Here is a 20,679-nt window from a genome sequence, read left to right as displayed (position 1 = left end):
TAGGTGGTATGGTTCTCTTTGCTTAAGTGGTGTTTTTGAATAATGGTCAAGCCAAAACAGCTCTAATCGGTAGTATATTACAGTAACCCCTACTTAATCAAGGGGCTCTTGACTCATCAGATTCTGACTTTAATAACCCCTGTTTCAGCCAATCAATACAGCCCAATGGACAAGTTGTATACTTTCATAAATTGGACTCTAATTGCTATATTGAAGTAGAAATTGTATAGAAAAATAAATTCATAGTTCAAAGAAGTGCAAAATCCCTTACATGTGTGGCTTCTAAATATAATCCCTTCTTAGTTTTTTAATTGACTGCTCTTTTAACATTCTCCGTCTATTTTTAACATTGCATTGGCTCCGCTTATCCTTTTGTAACTTTGTTTTTAAATGCAATATCCTTTTATATTATCACCTCTATAAGTATGGTAAAGTACAGCTTCTAAATTAACTATAGTTATTTCTTTTCAATTGCCACATCTACTCTGAACAGTATAGTGGCATATGATACCACAACAATATCTCTTATTCTTGCAACTCCCAAGTATTACATATTTATTAAACAAATTGAGCATTTCACAGGACCAACTATAATTTTTTGTTTCTAATTAATTAGTCCAAGCTTTTACTTGAGTGATTAAGAGGCTATTCACCCATTGAAGCTTGAAACAAACCATGCCTCCTCTCCAAGAGTCAACCCAGCCCAGCGGACAGGACTTCCTTTAATTGGTATACCAGCATAAAAGCTACAGAAAATCAGTCCCAGTTGCAACTCCTCAATAATCCCTCGTTTTCAAACTTATTGTTCCTATTCCATCGCTACATCTGTTTTTATCCCTTAAAGCGATGCTAAAGTTGTTTAAAGTTTCTATTCTCACGGGCCCTAGACATTAAAACTTCATTTAAAATTCCTTACGTATTACTATCTCTATTTTTTATACCAATTAGAGTCCAATTAGGATAATCAGTAGCACCAGGCCAAAGCTGTATATAACTTCTCTTATTCTTGCATCTGCTAAATAATTCTCGCACAACAATAAATCCAGTATTGATCGCACGAAGTATTTATCATGGCACAGGTTTTATAGCGGTAAACAATAAGTAACCCTGCATTGATTACTAACAGTGCCAAAGCCGCGAAGGCAATACATGTTGTATTGACTGAAGAGAGTATTTACCATAATAACAGTTTCGGAGTTGTAAAAAACTAAATAGCTTCTCTTGCTCTTGCAACTCGTAGAAATTATCTCTTTGTTTTCAAATTTACCATTCCTTCTCCAATTACCATATCATTTCCATTTGTCAAGTAGTATTTACCATAGTACTAGTGTTAAAGTCGTAAATAAAAACAAACACGACTGATTACAGATGATATATACCATGATACTGGTGTAAAATTTGTTGAACTGTATAGATAAATAACCCCGCATCGATTAACACTGCTTGCCATAATATCAGGGCCAAAGCAGTGATATAAAATATTTGTATTCGTTACTTTTCCATTACTACCTTCATTTCTATAATTAACAGTGATATTGAAGCAGTATCGATTGCAATAATGCCAAAGCTTCAAAAAACAATGAGCCTTGTGTTGACTGGGCATAGTCCTACCGGAGTAATATTATAGCAATTACAGTTGTAACGATTCTCATCATATCGACGTTTCCGATTTCATCAGCAGTGTTGAAGCCCTGCAAAATAGGTACTCCTATATCGGTTGCGTTAATACTGGCATTGAAGTAACACTGATATTAAGAATGTATCGGTTGCCATAATGCCGGTAGGAAAGCTACAAATAACGAGTCTTATACTGATTGGGCATAGTCCTGCCAGAGTAACCGCACATAAGAAGAAGCATCGCTACATAATTGTAACAATCAACGTTGTATCGATTGTCATCGTACCGATGTTTCTGATCTCATCAACAGTGTTCAAGCCCTAAAAAATAAGTAATCCTATAATGATTCCCTTAGTTCTGGCGTTAAAGCCATTGACAAAAGTTTAACCCCTGTGGATTGCACGGAGTATAAATCATCAATTAGAAGAAATGGGAGAAGAAGAAAGGCACTCACATGTCCTGGAGTGCAAAAGTGAGGTCGGAAAGAATGTGACGGGCAGCAGGGGGCGCCGGCTGAGGAGGGGGAAGGAGTTCAAGGCGCTCCAGGAAAGCGCCAAAGTCTTCCCTCTTCTTCTTCTGTCTCTTAATCTTCTCCCATTGCCTGCTAACAATGATGAGCCCCGCTATGCCAAGGCCTACCAGCACGCAGACCTTGGCTGTCGACGACATCTTTAACTTCTCCAGCATGTGGAAACTCGGGCGAGACTCGAACTCGCGACCTTAGATATGCTCAGGCAATCGAATGTGCACATAATGAGAACGACAAACCCCTGGGTATTCCTTTCTTTCCTAAACCCTGCGTTATGATTCTCGTGACCGTTGATCAATTTTCGTAGGCTCATCGGACGGATCGGGATTTTTTTATTTTCTATCTATTATTGTGTGGCACCCTTTTGGTATTTAAGGCCTAAAATAGTTAAATTTAAAAGCTCTTTATTGTATTAAGAATTTTGCTGTAAAAGAGTTTTATATTTAAATTAAAGGCTTTATTGTTTTGAGAATTTACGGTAAAAGAGTTTTTAAAGTGGTATCTGTTTTGGGAGCAAAGATGTTTAGTGGCTAATGAATGAATAATTTGTATGGAGAATTTTATTTTGTATTAAATGTAGTTCATGTAAAGTTTATGTTAGGGATTAGGTTACATCATATCATATAATACTAGTAGTTGTACTTAATGATAGCAAAATATATTTAATATTATATTACTATAATCAAAAAAAGGTTAGACAAAAAAAAATTGTATTTCTCTTCTTTTCTCCCCTTTCTAAGTGAAGGATTACACTGATAGTAAGATATATTTTATCATTTGAAAAAAATGGACTACATGTTTCAATGTTGAGATATCTCTCATTCTCTAATACTTATCATATTTTAATTTACATAGTAAACTACAATATGTTTCCAACAACCCACATGTTGTGTGGTTTGTGTTGCACAACTTCTCCTACTATTTCAATTTCACAAATTTGCACAATTTGAATATGGGAATTTGTTCACCTTACAACTTATATTATGTCTCAATTATTTGTGCTGTCGCCTTTGGAGATACTTCTGAGATTGTTTTGTTACGATCTCGGCTAATTCACTTAGATCAACTATAGATGCTACATTTTGTTTGTCTTATCCTTTTTGTTTGTCTTATCCTATCAAGATCTTTAACACTTCAAACATGAACCATATTTGGCATCTCCATCATAAACTCTCGTTAAATCTTAAGCTTATATCAATACAATCATGTACATAACATCGGATCTACCATAACACATAAAACATTTGACACAAAGATTTGGTAACACAAAAACCCTCCAAGGTGAAGGTAAAATTCTGGTGGGGATGATACCCACAAAATATTCACTACTTCAACAATAAAGTGTGCCTATTAAAGCACACTTCTAGTGATCTACCCTGTGAGGGGTCAGCCTTGTTAAAGGCTTACAAGATTGTTAGGTCTACCTTGATTAAAGGATTTTACATCACAACTAAGTACTCTATTGGGAAATTTACAAAGGCCTATTAAAGCCACTCTATTAAGAGATTTAAACCCTAAAACACATGCTAGAATATATTAGTACCTGATCCTTTGGTATGCACTTTAATGGTGATAACAGGTCTCCTCTATCCAATATGATATCACCTCATTATGATTTATATTTAATGACTCCTCATTGCACTACTCAGTCACCTCTATCTTTCTCCTTTGGTTCGCCTCTGAACTTTGCAGCCAAACTCCTCTGAACCATACACACTACTCCAGACACTTGAATTAGGTCTAAAACCCTCTTTATATAGATGTTTAGTGAAGCTTCTAGATCATGATTAATGATCTAGATCCATCCTTTTTATCATTTGGTCCTTGCAAACTTTTTTATTGGTGGTTTTCCTTGCACAGGGATTAATGATCTTCATCATTACACATAATCAACTCCTTGATTGGCTCCTCGATCTGTAAAACACACTTCTAGCTTGACAAAAATTATTTACATAATTTTTTGTATAATTAAAAAACTCATATGCACAAACTATTTTTACTCAGCACTAATACTCCTCTGATGCTCGGTGCATACTATTCTTCATGTTGTCTCTCGGCTTTCACTCTATTTAGTTTATATCATAAGTATCTTTATCTCTTGCTTGGCATATACTGTATCATGGATCACTTGACATTCACTAAATTGCCCAATGACTCTTAATTGTACTCGACACTAACTAGTGCTTGACATGAACTAAATATGTACACTTTGCATAATACTTGCTCAGCTTATATAATGGCTCGGTCGCAACGTTGACTGACCAACATTGCCTAGAAAATGACTAAGTGTTTTGCACTAATAGACAATACCAAGATTGTCTTTAGGGTCAACAATCTCCCCCTTTGGCATTAGTGGCAAAAACACTTATCATGGTCAACAAAACTTCAAATTTTCAAAACTTCAAAAATCTATAAAAACTCCCCCTTAAGATGTAATCCATACCTTTACTCGACTCAATATTTATATACATGCTCTGCTTCAGTCTTAATTTGCTCTTAAGCTTGATCATACATTATTTCCCCCTTGTTTTCATCAAAATTGTTGTGGGGTAGTGGAGGGGGTTAAACCATACTTATCCAAAAATGGTATGTGAATCTACAAAATTGTTGCCAATGAACTATCCCAAGCAATCTGTAAAGACTCTAATGCTTGAATCTTAATCTCCAATAGTCGTAAGATCTACTAGACTATTTTCTATAGACAAATTTGGATCTCTCATTACTAGCTCTTTTGCAGAATGTAAATGCATTTGCATGACCTCCAAATGAGGTGTCAACATAGCTTGAATTGAAATAAGCTTTTCTCTAATTCTGTTATCTTTTGCCTGCAACTCAACTTGTCTTCCTTGCAAAAATATTAACTTGTGAAAATGTATTGAACTAGAACTTGCATCCATGTTCAATGTTGTAGCAATAAATCTCAAATTAGATTCATTCTCATGCATTTGAGCTCTTATTTATTTTGTGAAGATAGATACATCACATAATTTCCTAAACAATATATATACATTTTGAATGAATTGTTCCAAATTATATACAAGTTTGGAAAGTTGTACATGTCTTATTGCAATATCTACTACAATATTTTCCATGGCCTTCTTCTCAAATTTTCTCTCTGACTATTGCATAAGTTTTTCATTAGTGTCAATGTCTGCGTCATTTAATCTCTCCACTATTTGAACCAATTGTTCAATGGCTAGAGCTTTCTCATTTAGATTTTCAACAACAATTACGTCAAGGAATATGTCCTTGATCCCATAAAGTACTTCTTCTCTATTGTTATTCCCTTCTCGTCTCCTCTTGTCTAGTTTCCCTTGTTAACAACTCTTGAATTGTCTTTATTTGATCATGTGTTAGATAATTTGTTTTCCAATTTGGAATCACAATCACTTCATCAAGAGTATTAGGTTTTCCTTGTATTCCTCCAAGAGATTTCATCTCTCTTTTCTTGGATTTCTTCCCCTTTGAATTTGGGGTGCTAGTGCTCAACACAAATAGTTGTAGACTTTCAGTGGGGATTTCCACACTCAATCTTTAGGATTCCTCAGCACCTATTATCCTTATTGCTTCACTAGCTTTCTTTCTTGAGTAAATATCACGTATTGTTCAAGTGCATTAACCTTACTTTTCTCATCAGTGGGAATGAGATCACTTGTTGAACTCAATTTCCTAGCCTCCTAGGTTCCCTTAATTTGAGGTCCTAAGGCATTTGTTGTCACGTCTATAGTAGACTAATCCACTATAGCATGTAAACTCTCTTCCTTCAATTCTCCTTCTATATTGATGCATGTATTGACCTTATTGTCATCATTGGTTTTTTCAGATCCTTGTACATTATCACCTTCATCAATCAACACAATCTATTTCTCAGTAATACTTACATTTTCTTGTGCTTGACTATCAATAGAACTTAAAGTAACAACAAACATAGGTCTTTGTTCAATTCATTGAGAAGTTACCCATGTATCAATCTTAGGATATTCCTTCACTTGTACCAACACAAGATTGGTGTTCATCAACACAGCTTGTTCCTTCTACTCTAGCTCGATCTATGATGTCTTCTTTGACTCTTCCTTTTCATCAATCCCTTTTTTATGTTGATCTTCTATGGGTTCATCCTTTATGGTCTATTGTTCTTGTTTGTTTTTCACTTTCTTGAGCCATTCTTTGAATTGTATCAACTAATTATTCAACATCATCATAAATGTCATCTTAGTTATCCAATTCTACTCTAGTTGCCTCCTTCTCTTCCTCATCTTTGTTTACTTCATCATCAGGCACTAAACCATAGATCTTCTTCCATATCAACTCGCTCTCTTGTACTACTTCAACTATGTTCTTTAGTATCAGGTATGCTCTTCATTTAGGAACAAATATGTTTGTATGGTGTCCCAATGCTAAGTTGATTTGTTTCTTTGTAAGTTTAGAGATAGTTTGGACTAATGAGGCTTCCCTTTTTTTCCTTTCAACTACCAATGCCCATTTCCATTTACCATCAACGTTATTGTATAATTCTCCAGGAATCAATTTTCCTAGATCTATAGGCACGTGTATTTGAAATTCACCATCATATCCAACACAACCTCTTCTACTTTTATCTTATCTTCTTTGCTTAGTTTTTCATATTTGATGTAATAAAAACCTGATAGTCCTACAGTATTTCTCAAATTATCACATACCTCATCAATTTTTTGAGGTTTCTTATGTATTGTTACCTTAATTGACTCAAGTTGGCTAACTCCTTCCTCTATAGTTCCTCTCATTCTTCATCCTTCTTAACCACGAGCCTTCTCCTTCGTTTCTTCATTGATTTGCTTGCCTTTGCTTCCTCATAGATTGCCTTCCTCTTTTTAGAGCTCTTAATTTGAGCTAGATTTGTTATTTTGACAACTCCTTTCTTCTAAGGCATGGCAACTATAGTGCTAGTTGCCCTAGTTCTTTTCCTTATCACCCTTGGTGGAGTGGGTGTCAACCCAGTATTAGTCTTCTTTAGATCTTTCTTTACCTCAAGCTCGACAACAACAAGTTTTTTTATCTTTGATTGCTTGTAGCTCAACAACTACTATCTGCTTGGCTTTGCTTTCTACCTTTTCTTATTCTTCATTATCATCATCTTCATCATCATTGCTTAGATCTTCACCTTTGCCACATGTTATCTACAATGGTTCTTCAACAAATGTTCCTTCAAGTGTCTTTATCATTTTCTTTCTTTTCGTTTCAATCCTTGGCACTTTGATTTCAATCTTGATTTTGATTTTGGTTGTCTCAAATGTGTCAAACGACTTGACATCTTTGTCAATAGTTTCATCTAGTATTGCAATAATGGCAGCTATAGCCCCATCAATATTTATTTCATATCCTAATGGCCTCAACCTTGTAATTTTGGGTATAACAACCCAAATATAGGTCCAATATGTGTCAACTAAGAAACAAATTTTGTCATAGTATTTGTCTATTAACGATTTAGGTATCCTTGACCTATTTTTCATCTTCTATCTGAATTCTTCAAAATAATCGTCCATTACTTTCTCAAAATCATCTCCTAGAAGTTTTATAAACTCGGTAATTTACTTTGTTACTGGCTTCCTCTTCCTCCAAGTTACATTGCCAATGGTAGGGAATGATTTTTGCTCATAAAAAGAATATGCAAACCAATAGAAAGTTGAACTTACACATAGTGTTCTTTGCTTTCCCTATGCTCTTTATGTTCTCTTATAGTTATTGTAATTACAAATCGACAAGATCATAAGAGTGATATTTCTTCACAATCTTCCACACTACATTGACTACAACACAAGGTATACTTCCAGGTTTGTTGGATAGGTAGAATTTGTGTGCCATGACCCTTACTATAAAGTTTAGTTGAGGATCTATAACACTAAACATACACATTCCCCTCTAGTTTCATTTTGCCAAAGTATTTGCTTCAATCACCTCCTTCCCCTGACAACGAATAGATTTGACCTTATGAAGAATAGGGTATCCCATAACACAATGAATGATTTGATTGGTGATCACAATTGGTCCTCCTTCTAGCCATAGCTTCATGTCATGTATGTGACTCAAGATGGTATTGATCCATTCCAACTTGAAAACCCTAGTAAAATTTAGGGCAAGGGTTAACCCTTTCTCGACGATATGCTTATGTTCCTCCTTCAATTTTCCACTAACACAAAGTTTTTCATATGTATTTCATAGTTCAAATTCCCCTATTTCATCAATTTTACACATGTAGTTGTTGGAAGTCTTATTGGGAAACAAGATACTAAGAGGGGGAGGGGGTGAATTAGGATCTATACAACTGTTATTCTTCAAAACAACTTAAAAACATTCACCTTATCAACCATCTCATATCTAGTTTATACATAAGATAACTTGAAATATCAAATAATGAAATATATCTATCTAATTATCACATCCATGAAATGTAAACACGTAAAAAAAAAGATTTCGTAACCCAAAAACCCTCCAAGGTGAAGGTAAAATTGGGTTGTGGATGACACCAATAAATCTTCACTATTGTAGTAACAAAGTTAGCATGTTAGGACTACAAATTTGATCACTTATGATGATCTACCCTGTGAGGGGTTTGCTATGTTAAAATCTGTAAGACTGCCAGGTCTACCTTGATTTAAGGATTTTATGCTTACAATGAAGTAAGAACTCGGTTAAGATATTTACAAAGGTCTGTTAAAACCATTATGTTAAGAGATTTTCCCTAATTCAATCTATTAAAATTGATTCAGTACCTCATCCTTCGGTCTGTACTTATAATGTTTGATTATGGATCTCCTCCTTCCAATCTCTTATCTGATATAGCTTTGCTCCATCCTTCATTACTTCATTAGGTCACTAACTCTGTTCTTCACAACTTTCTCTTGCAACATCCAAAACTTTAACTCCTTCACATCCTTTTCACTATCTTCTCTACTATCACACCTTGTTTATCAAAATAGGGTTTGGAATGTTGGAATTAATAATGGGAAAGTAAGTTCTAAGGGGGGGATGGTGAATCGACACTTAAAACACTTTTACCTCTAAAAAATTTCACCATATATCCATCTCATAACTTAACATGTAAACTGAAATATGTAAACTAAAATATGTAACTTAACATGTAAACTGAAATATGTAACTTAACATGTAAACTGAAATATGTAACCATTCATCACATCCAAAGCATGAAATAAATCAACACATAATACATAAGGTTCTGGTTACCTAGAAACCTTCTAAGGAGAAGGTAACATTGGGGAGGGAATGACACCTACAAATCTTCACTACTACAATTATAAAGTGCGGCCTATTATGGCTACAAAGTTTTGATCATAAACTATGATCTACCCTATGAGAGGTATGCCCTGTTAAAGGCTTACAAATAATGTTAGGTCTCACCTTGCTAAATAATTTAAACTCACAATTAAGTAAGCACTCGGTTAAGAGATTTTAAAAGTCTACTAAGACTAATTTGTTAAGAGATTTACTCTGTATCACTTGTTAGAATGATTCGACACCTAATCCTTCAGTTAGTAGCTTACTGCATGATGTCAGATCTCCTCTTTATTGGTTATCTCTTGATCCTCATGATCAGATCTATCTTCTTTAACCTTTCACTACTTGTCTTTGTCCTTCTCAAATTGATTCTTCATTACAAAACTCTGTCTTAGCCATCTTCTCCATGCATCTTCCACACTAGATACTCTTCTTAGTATCCTCCTTCACAATATATGTTACCCTTGGGATTTACTTCTTTTATAAACATCATAGAGATGAAATTAGGTTAGAATAAATAGTTGTGGTTGATCCATATTGTCGCCTAATGCTTCCTTCAATCTGATTGGTTGCATGCATAACATAGGGATGTGTAATATGACTCCCTCCTTATTCTTATAATAAAACATTCATGTTCATGTCGGCCAAAAATGGTTTACATATAAGTTTGTGCCATTACAAACATCTATGACATAGATTGTTCACTTAACATCAATAGGCTTTTATGCTTGGCCTTCATTGTGCTCTATATATTGATACTTGACTTTTGAATGGCTCAACACTCACTCTTTCTCAACACCTTTTCTTTGCTCGGCACCTAAGTGATTCAGCATGCATTGGCTGCTTAGCACTAACTATCATATTATTGGGCATGTATTGTCTAGAGACTTATGCTCAACATGCTCTGTTCACTGAACTTGCATTGATCACTCGGCTCACTCTGTTCACTCGGCATGCACTATGAATTCGATTTGCATTGTTCTCAATTGAATAATCGTAAGAAAATATAGTCCACTACTATAATTCAGGGAGGGGGGCAATCAATTCTCCAACTATTATCACTATTATCAACCTTAAACAAACTTAATCATATGATTAATATAACAAAAACTATAACAAGATACTCATACACAATAACATCATGCACAATAACACTAGGAAACCCTTGATCAGAGGGAAAACCTTGGTGGGGATGGTACCTATTGGCCATTTTTGGCCCCCATTCAGCTCATCATTGATAACCGATATGAGAGATCTTAAATGAGCTAGATTCTTTGATGTGGGTTAATACGCTTTTTGGTCAGGTTAACATCTCATGTTAACGCGATTTCTTCATGTGCTGAGCTAGTTTAGCTTATTCATGTGCCGAGTTGGCTCAATTTTTCTTTATGTGTTGAGTTGTGGGTTAACATGCATTTTTTGTCAAGATTAACATTTTGTGTTAACCATTTTTGTCATTTCAGAGAGAGACTTTTCTGAAATCACGAAATCATTGTAGTCTCTTCAACTAAACATCTAAGAAATGTGTCAACCAACTATTGCATGCCACATGGTGGATCCTTCTTAAATTGGGTTGCTTTTAAGGAGGGTGGTCATATTTTTGCATTGCTTCCCTTTTCTCTTGTGAAGATACGTTTGTCGTTAGATCTTGGGGCTTCTTTGGATGTTTTGAGTGCATCTCAGTCGTCTGTGTGGTTAGGTGGAGATATTGGATCTACAATTGTGTTTATTCATCGATTAGGGATATTTTTGCAACTTCTGGGTCATCCATATTCAAATGAAGATCTACATCGATGGTTCACACCTCTGGGAGAAAATCAAATTTATTCCACGTGGGTTAATTTTGTAATTTTTGTGGTGGGTTAACTTGCGTGTTATCCCATCCCACATTTTTTGACAACAGTGCAGATTTATTTGTTGTGGTCATGGCACGTTACAAGGATTGATCTTTAATGATGAATGACATTCTTTGGGCCTTGTTCCATGCCATATATGCATCTCCATGCTCCTTTATTACATGTAATGATCATATCTTTTGGATTTGATCTCTTACGATTGGATGCATTGATTATGGTTCCTTCATGTCACTTCTACCACAGATTGATTTCAAGATTAGATTTTAGTTCTAATATTTATTTATTATTGCTCTTTGCAACTTGACTCCACCTTTGGTTGGGGTTTGAACTCCATAGTTTAAATTTGAGTTATGCCTGATCTACAAAGGCAAGTTGTAAATACTTTTTTTGTGTTCTTCTCTGTCTACGTTTTTTGCAACAATATTATGCTATGTAATTCCTTGCCTTCCATTAATGAAATAGTTTTCCTTCCTTACCACCATTTGTCAAACGTGCATTTATCTTTCCTTTTGGTGGGTGTTTCTTTCTAGTTTTCAAGGTTTGTATGTTGTGTCCAAATTGTTTATGGTTACTATATATGTGAAGATGTCTTTCCTTTCAGCACTTCAACTAGTTCCAAACTTGCATGTGGATTCTTGGAGATAGAATAGAGTTGAGACTAGTGTATTCTGAACTTTTCATTGATGTGTTGTGCATGCGTGGACAGAGTCGTAACCACCATTCTATCTCGGTGCATCACCTTCCTTTCCCTTTTTGCATTTTAATTTTAATTCTCTTTCTCCCTTTTCCTCTCAAGTAGTATTTTAGGTGCACCCTAATAGTAAGGAAGTCAGCCTTCTTCGAAGACTCGACCTCCGAGCATAAGTCCCACACTTAGAGGTCATTTCCATGTTTCAAAAGGTTGTCCTTAGGTAAAAACTTTGGACAAGGGTGCAAACTTTTGTGACAATAGTTTTTGGCACACCTAGTGGGACACAAATTTTAGCCTCATAAGTCTATTGGTTAGCCAGTTGCAATCTCATTCACTAAGAATTTGGGTGTTATTCTTAGTGCCATCAGCCTTTGGAGGCATTAATCTAACACCATGGCAATGTTGGAATTCTTTAGAATAACTGAGAGGGGGGTGAATCAGTTATTCAAGGTCCAGATGTCCAAATAAAACTTTTACAATTTAGTGAACCCATAAAACTTTCTTAACCATGCATACATTCATAGTGTGTTAAACTGAATTGATATGTTACTGTAACATTAACATACAGAAATGTAAAACATAAAACATAACACATCCATCAGCACATTTGACACAATGATTTAACATGGAAACCCAAATTGGGAAAAACCACCAGTAACATGCTACTCCTTTCTCACTCTTCTGAAGTGATGCCTTGTTAAAGGCCAACCCTGTTAAAGGTTACAACACACAATGTTAAGTGTGACCTAGTTAAGGTATTTCAATCACCCTATTAAAAGTGAGCCTTGTTAGAGGACTTTAGGTCATTCACTTGGAATGCCACCCTGTTAAAGAATTTTTCAACGACTGTTAAGTCAGCCTTTCTCCAAAAGATTTACCCTAATCTGATGTATAGTTGTTAGAGAGTAATAGTAGAGTTTGATCTAATACAACTTACAACCTTACTTGTAGATTACAGATCACTATTCAGTCCTCAACTCTACTTGGCTTACAAACTTTGTAGTTCTAATAGCTTGTTCACCCTTCAAGCATTCATCCTCCTGTAGCCCTCTTGCTTAGCTCACCATTGCACACTTCTCTTCTTGGGTCACTTTGATGAAGCAAATCCTCTTCTTTCACCTTGTCAAATTTTTGCATCTAAAAATTCTTTGACCTCTCAACCTTTGCTTCATGACTAGACATCCCTAGATATAGGGAATTAGAATTCTTTTTCTTGCTCATTATCCATCTCAAAAATTAGGGTTTTTGATGGATTAGGTAGGATACAATGTATCTACCCTATATCTTGTCTTCTCTAGAAACTTCTCCTAGAATCCATTTGAATTCACCTCCAAAATGGTTTACATAAGATTTTGTGCCTCTAGCTCATCAATCTTATCTTCCTCTTGATTCACAAGTTCTAAGAAAATAAACTTGTCGACTTTCATTTGGTGAATCTTTGATCTTATTCATAATGCAGCAGCTCAGCATTATCAATTTATTGATGCTTAGCACATATTGTGTTACTCGACACCAACTGTAAAATCACTCAACATCAACTAGATTTTACTGGTGCTCGACACATACTGAAAATCACTCGAAATCTACTAACTTGCTCAACACCTACTAGTTTACTTGGCATCCACTAGAAATTGCCTTCACTCAGCTCCAACTAACTTTTTGCTTGGCTTGCACTAACTTTACACAACACCTTCTATCAACTTGGCCAAGCTTAGCAAATGAACTTTGTCCAACCTTTTTCTTTTGAACTTTCTAAGTGTAGCCAAATATTTTGTAACCCCAAGTAGATCATCAATACATTATGTTATCACTATCTTAACTGATTCTTGCACTTCGATACTTAATCATAACTCAACCTTTCCTCTAGGTACTTTTGTTACATCTTATTGATCAAATCCTCTTCATCAATCAACTAACTAATAGTGCTTGAAACATATCAAAAATTGTCTTCCCAACACATAGCAGGTTTGACATCAGTGACAAAACAATGATTGAAGACACTTCCTTCAACAATAACAATCTTTCTACTCAAATGATCTTTTCAATCATATGTTAACAATCTCCCTCTTTGACATTGATGGAAAACCAAACTAATCAACTAGTCAATCAAATGATAAACTAACTAGGTTAAAACAACAAGGCAATACCAAAAGAAAGCTTGTGAATAACACTTCTCCCTCTATTAGAAACTCCTTCTTAGGTTACAAAATCTCACTTATCTGATTCTCTTTTGTCATTGATCAATAGAATAACAAAATAGCTCTCTCTTTTGTTTTTTGCTTTCTCCCTTTCTTTCTTTTAGTCTTTTGATCTTCTAATGTACTTTCTCCTTCTGACTTGATTTTGCACTTTGATCATCTCCCTCTTGATCAGCATGCTCTTGCTCTTTGACAATAATGCCAAAGACAGACACTCAACACTTAGCATCTTGATATATGCAGATATGGGCTTTTGCATACTCTTCAATTTTCTCCCTCTGTCACCTTGCTTGTGACTATTTTGAAATTCTAGCTCTATAATTACTCTAAGCAACTTCCTAAAGTAAGATCCACTGCATCAATATGTATGAAATGAATGTTAGCTTGTCTGATGTAGGGTACTCTGTCTGTCCTTTACATAGCCTTTGATAGGGGTATCACCCCTAATTTACCTCTCAGATATTCATAAGCATCCTTAGGTAATGCTTTGGTGAAGATATCAACAATTTGCTCCTTTATGTTGATATATTCCATCTTCACCTCTTTGTCTTTAACCAACTCCCTTACATAATGATACTTTATTGCAATATGCTTTGTCTTTGTATGCATAACAAGATTTTTTGATATATTTATAGCACTTGTATTATCACAATAAAGTGTCATTGGTTTAGTGATCTCTTCCTTCATTCCCTTTAGTAATTATTTGATCCATACAATGTTTGTGCAATTGATAGTAGCAACAACATGCTCTGCTTCAGCAGTGGATTGGGAAGTACAACTTTGCTTCTTGCTTGTCCATGCAACAAGTCTTTTGCCTAAGAAAAATGATCCTCCACTAGTGCTCTTGCTAACATCAATACTTCCATCCCAATCAGCATCAGTGTAGGCATTCAGTTCAAACTTTTCATTCTTCTTATAGTATAAGCCATACTCTTATGTTCCTTTCAAGTATCTCATTATCCTTTTTACTGCCATCCAGTGATTTTCTCTAGGATTAGCAGAGAATCTAGCAACTATTCCCACAACTGATGCAATATCAGGTATGTTGTGCACTACATATTGCAATTTTCTAATCATGAATCTGTACAATGTTTGATTGACCTCAGCTGATCCATCATTCTTTGATAGTTTGAGTGTTGTTACCATAGGTGTACTTACTAGTTTTGAGTTCTCAAGTCCAAAAGTCTTCAATATCTCCTTGATATATTTTGACTGAGTAATATATACACCATACTTCATTTGATATACTTGTAGTCCCACAAAGAATTTGATCTCACCAAACATTGACATCTCAAACTCTTGCTTCATCTGATTTGCAAAATCTTTACACAAAGCATCTTGTCCTCCAAATATTATGTCATCAACAAAAATTTTAGACAATAATATACCTTTTTCTTTGTCTATTTTCATGTACAAATTATTGTTGTCATCTATTCTTTCAAATCCAATCTTAATAAGATAAGTATAAATTCTTTCATACCATGCTATCAGTGCTTGTTTCAATCCATACAAGGCTTTTTGCAGTATACATACCATGTTCTTATTGTTTTTATCCACAAATCCTTCTGACTGTTCTATGTAGACCTCCTCTTCTAATATTCCATTCAAAAATGCAGACTTGACATCCATCTGGTAAACTTTGAAACCTTTGTAAGCAGCATAAGCAAGCAAAATTCTTACTCCTTCCATTCTTGCAGCAGGGCAAATGTTTCCCCATAGTCAATTCATTCTTCTTGTGCATACCCTTTGCAAACTAGTCTTTCTTTATTTCTTGTTACTTCACCATTCTTATTTAGCTTGTTCCTCAATACCCATTTTGTGCCAATCACATTCTTGTCCTCTGGTCTAGGAACTAGGCTCCAAGCCTTATTATTTTCTATTTGTTGAATTTCTTTTTCCATAGCCTTGTACCAATCATCATCTTCCAATGCATTTTTTAGTATCTTAGGTTCCTTCATACTTAGCAAACATGATTCACCTCTTAACCTATTTATTGTCATTGGCCTTGCAGCCTTGTCTCCAATGATTTGATCTGCAAGATGGTGTCTTTTGACATATTTGGATAGTCTAGGCTCAATTCTTGTGGCTGCATTCTGTCTCTCAGCTTCAGTATCACTATGTGCATCTCTATTAGGTATATCAACATCTCTTTCATGTGTGCCAATCTCAAAGTCAGATTGTGCAATCTCCTCATTTTGCAACTCAGCATCTGAATGCAACTTGGCATTCTCAGGATGTGACTTAGTAGTTTTTTTTTATCGATAAACGGCCAAGGCCTTGGATCATATATTAAAATAAAGATAAAAACAAGCTACAAAGAGTTACTCCATTCAAATGGGCACTGGTAGGAAAGAACGGAGAAGAAAACCTCCAGTCTTGCTCGGGACTAATGTCCTATATTATTACATTCCATAGAGGCATACCCCGGATCTCATAAATGACATGAATTTACGTAAAATTATATAAGAATTATATAAAAATCACATGGGCATTCCCATGGAAATCTGTTTCCGATTAGTATCCTTCTGTCTAAAGTGGAAGATCTAATGTCAAAAAAAAAACCTGTCTAGAGAATCTTACTTCAAGAAACAAGGATTGTTAGTAGAACAAAGAAAAATTTCAATAAAAACCATAATAAAAACATATATATTCCTAAAAAAACCTTGTGTATATATATATATATATATATATATATATATATATATATATATATATATATATATATATATATATTATCATTCTACTGATCATGATTTATCGTAGTTTATTAATCATATTTATAAATTATTTAACCCTTTTCTTAAACTAAGATGAGATATTGATCTAACATGAGTGTTCTATGAACACCGAGCTAAGACAAATGTCATTACTCTTAAATCCCTTCTAAGTCACGGTTCGATCTTAATGTCTGTCTTTGAGTCTACACATTAACCTACTTCTACCTTATATACCTACCTAACTGTAAATTATAAATGAGAATCCAACCCCTCAGAGCTATCAACACAGTCAAAATTGATCTTTATGTAATGGATCGAATATAATTCCTGGTCACTGGGCTATTCCCCTAATATATTATAATCAATTCTATTTACTGAGGAGATCTTACTACTAATCTCCAATTCTTACGGAGTTATTATTATCGAATTGGAACCAAGATAGAGTAACATTCAAAGAAGGAAGCCTGAGTAATCACAATGTTAAAATATAAATTAATGCAACCCAACAATTATTTATATTAAAATTATCCAAACTTTCAAATATCATAATCTTCTTGATACATCTTCAAACCTTATTAATAATTAACGAAACATCCCTACTGATATATCTAGTCAAAGCCAGTAACATGATTTCTACAGCATTGTATACCAGCCCGACACCCTTGAATCTAATAAGGAACAAAAACTAGAATCTTGAGCAAAGGAAATATCATATAATGACACTTTTGAAGCGATTCTGGGACACACCATCAAGGTTCCCATCTATACTAATAACGACCAAATTCCTTTGTAACTTAAAAGAAATATACCATTTCTTGAAGACACACCTCATATCTGAAATTCAACTACTGCTGACAGAGTAATCCCTAAATTGATAACGTTTTCTAGCCAGTCACTATATTCTTAAATCTCTTCCTTAAATTATCTAATTAAGCAGGGCTACAAATCTGATCCCTTCAAAACACCAAAACCATATGGAAATATATTTCTATTATCAAGTTTACATTTCATTATAATGATGTCATAGATTTACAGAACCATACTAATTACAATACCATTCTATATTGTCAAAGATTTACAAAATAGAACAATATATTGCTATAACAGAGATCGACAAACACCCTATATTATATGGATATAAGAACCCTATACAAACTATAAGCTTACTATAAGAGCCTTTATATCTAGGGACAAAACAACAGTCTAATGCTGGAGTCCAAAAATTGTGAACAGATTCTACTATTTCCATGAAACCATAATCACCTCTGGGACAGAGTCTAGATCATCCATGACCATATTAGGAGGGAGCACATAATCAACTCTGAGTCTGCTCGATTTTTCCACGTTGAGAATGCAAAATTCCAAGGCGTTGAGGTCATTGAATACTGCTCTCGGGCTCACATAAGCTTTAAACATCTTGATGTACTTGACTACCCACTCCATATTCTCTACTACCCTAATCCCACGCCATCCCAAAAGGAAATTGACACTTGCTTCCATTCATGGCCAAGCCCTAAAAAAGGCCAGATTATCCCTAACCATAAAACACTGTTGTCGAGGGGCCGTCCTTAACTCCTCCGCACCCAAGGGGAGGCCCATGTATTTCTCAGGCTAAGGGATTCTGCCCTTGTCATCAATACTGAAAACTGCCTTCTCTAACCCTCGTCTCCATACAGGGTTGAAAATGTCTACACAGAGCCTAACAATCTCTTCTCTGTCTATCTTCGCCCTCACCATTACCCCAATTAATGATCCAATTATTGAACTGTTGGTTCTCTAGGACGCCTTATAGTCAAACACATCCTCCCCTATCGCCTTACTCATGGCAAAATGCATCATATCATTTGCATTTCTCAGGAGACGACTCCATCTCTCCGGTGTTGCCTTCCCGAGAAAGGCCATCGTCCTGTTCTCTGTCGTATGGTAGACATTAAGATTAGATTCCATCGTGACAACAGGCAAACACACAGAGGTGGTAATCAAAGACTATCACTCTTAATCAGTGATTTCTCTCAACATACATTTCCATTTAACAAAGGAAAAACATCATGATTTGACATCTCCTATGTGTCCTTTAATCAAAGGCTTCAATTTGGCAATGACCTCAGCCACTCACACTTAGCATTGAGTATTTGATCACATATTGCAAAGCCTTAACTTTATGAGCCAAGTGGCATATTCCGAACCCTCTCCATCCTAATCTTATAATCAAAACTTATTATGATATCTTCCAAGGACCTAAGTTAGTAATAATAGCAAATAACAAGATCTTGAGCTGGATGACAGCTGGAAAGCATGAAACAGCTAGACCAAAGAAATGGTAAGTTAGGAGAAAGATCAATTTGATTAATCTCTATACCTTAATACTTTAGATAAGCCTTATGCGATTCATACTGAGTGTAGTCTCTATACTAAATCAGTCCGTCACCACATAATATGAAAAAGGTTCCTAAGGAGGAACAATTATGAAAGGAATCGGGTTTTCTCCTCCATAACTGCAATAGGAACACTAATCTAGGAGACCTGGAATGGAAAAATCTCTGGTTATTAGTGTAAATAGCAATAAAGCTACATACTAATAGTATCTTTATTAATATAGGTTAATTAAGTACTGATGATAAGGGTTTAAAAGATAAACTTTCAAATATATCTTTTATATCCTCCTTTCTGTCAATTTCTTCTGTATTTTATTATTAGATATTATATTTAAATATATATAATTTTGAGTATTTTCAAATATAAATATTGGATATATCTAAGAATAACTAAATCTATATATACAAATATATATATATATATATATATATATATATATATATATATATATATATATATATATATATATATATATATATATATATAGAACTTATGCGTATGCATACTTAAGTATTTATGCATTTATATGAGTATATATATATTTATAAAAGAATAAATGAATGAAAAAATAAGAAAAACTCTCTAGAAAACTACAGCGGGGGAGGAGGCTCAGAGTTGTATATCAAGAGCGATTCTCCATCAGCACCCCTATTGGCAAGTCTGTCAGCCAACTTATTGCCTTCTCGGTAAATGTGTTTGATCAGGACATCCTTAAAAATTTCCAATAATAGCAACACTTCTTGGAGTTTAGAATTCAAGGCCCAATTAGGAGTCTTTTTTTTCCTAATGGCATTCAGGACTATTTGAGAGTCGCCTTCTATGACGATTTTAGATAGACCTAAATTATGATAAAGTTGCAGACCTTTCTCCAACGCTTCAAATTTTGCCATATTATTTGAAACCAGAGGAAGAGGAGATGCTAACTTTGCTATCCACCGACTATCTTCATCATTGATGATACAACCAACACTAGCTATACCGGGGTTCCCTCTTGTAGCACCATCAAAATTCAATTTATGCCATCCTGGAGGAGGAGGAACCCATTTGTAATTGGCCCTTGCCTCCTTATTGCTGGCTACATAAACCAGTGGAGGGTTGATCAGATTGGTCCATTGTTTCTTCATCATTCCATCCCAAAAAGAGAAAGAACCTTCTTCATGAGAGAATTTCCTTAGATAAGAATTCATAACTTCTGTAATAGATACTTCGAGTTTTATCAGAAAACTATCTAGATTTCGCTCTTTATTTTTGAAAATACGATGATTCCTTTCTTTCCATAGTTCCCAAACCACTATGGATGGGCAAATATTCCAAAGTTTGCTATATACCCCATGAACCAATTGTGTAGGCTAGGAACAAAGGAGCCCCTTAAGGGAATTCTGAAAAGGGGTTGACCACTTAAGTCTGTATTTAATCCATTCC

At 34.9% G+C, this 20,679-nt stretch overlaps 1 protein-coding gene across 2 annotated transcripts in view; it reads right to left on the bottom strand.

Annotated features, from left to right (window-relative positions):
• LOC149575767 (translocon at the outer membrane of chloroplasts 64-like) overlaps positions 1-2,382 on the bottom strand; it is a 147,492-nt gene extending 145,110 nt beyond the window's left edge. For both annotated transcript variants that reach the window (XR_016360230.1, XM_089815553.1), the window contains exon 1: positions 2,073-2,382. Coding sequence is in view for 1 of the 2 variants with exons in the window: in XM_089815553.1 (XP_089671679.1) it covers positions 2,073-2,305 (233 nt within the window). In the remaining variant the exon portion in view is untranslated. The remainder of the gene's footprint in view (positions 1-2,072) is intronic.
• Positions 2,383-20,679: the final 18,297 nt, after the last annotated feature.

The sequence above is a fragment of the Cupressus sempervirens genome, chromosome 2, assembly GCF_028749045.1.
Source record: "Cupressus sempervirens isolate cs-2001-9-10 chromosome 2, ASM2874904v1, whole genome shotgun sequence".
Lineage (NCBI taxonomy): Eukaryota > Viridiplantae > Streptophyta > Pinopsida > Cupressales > Cupressaceae > Cupressus > Cupressus sempervirens.
The sequence above is the reverse complement of the archived record's forward strand: the minus strand, read 5'-3'. Positions and strand labels throughout refer to the sequence as shown.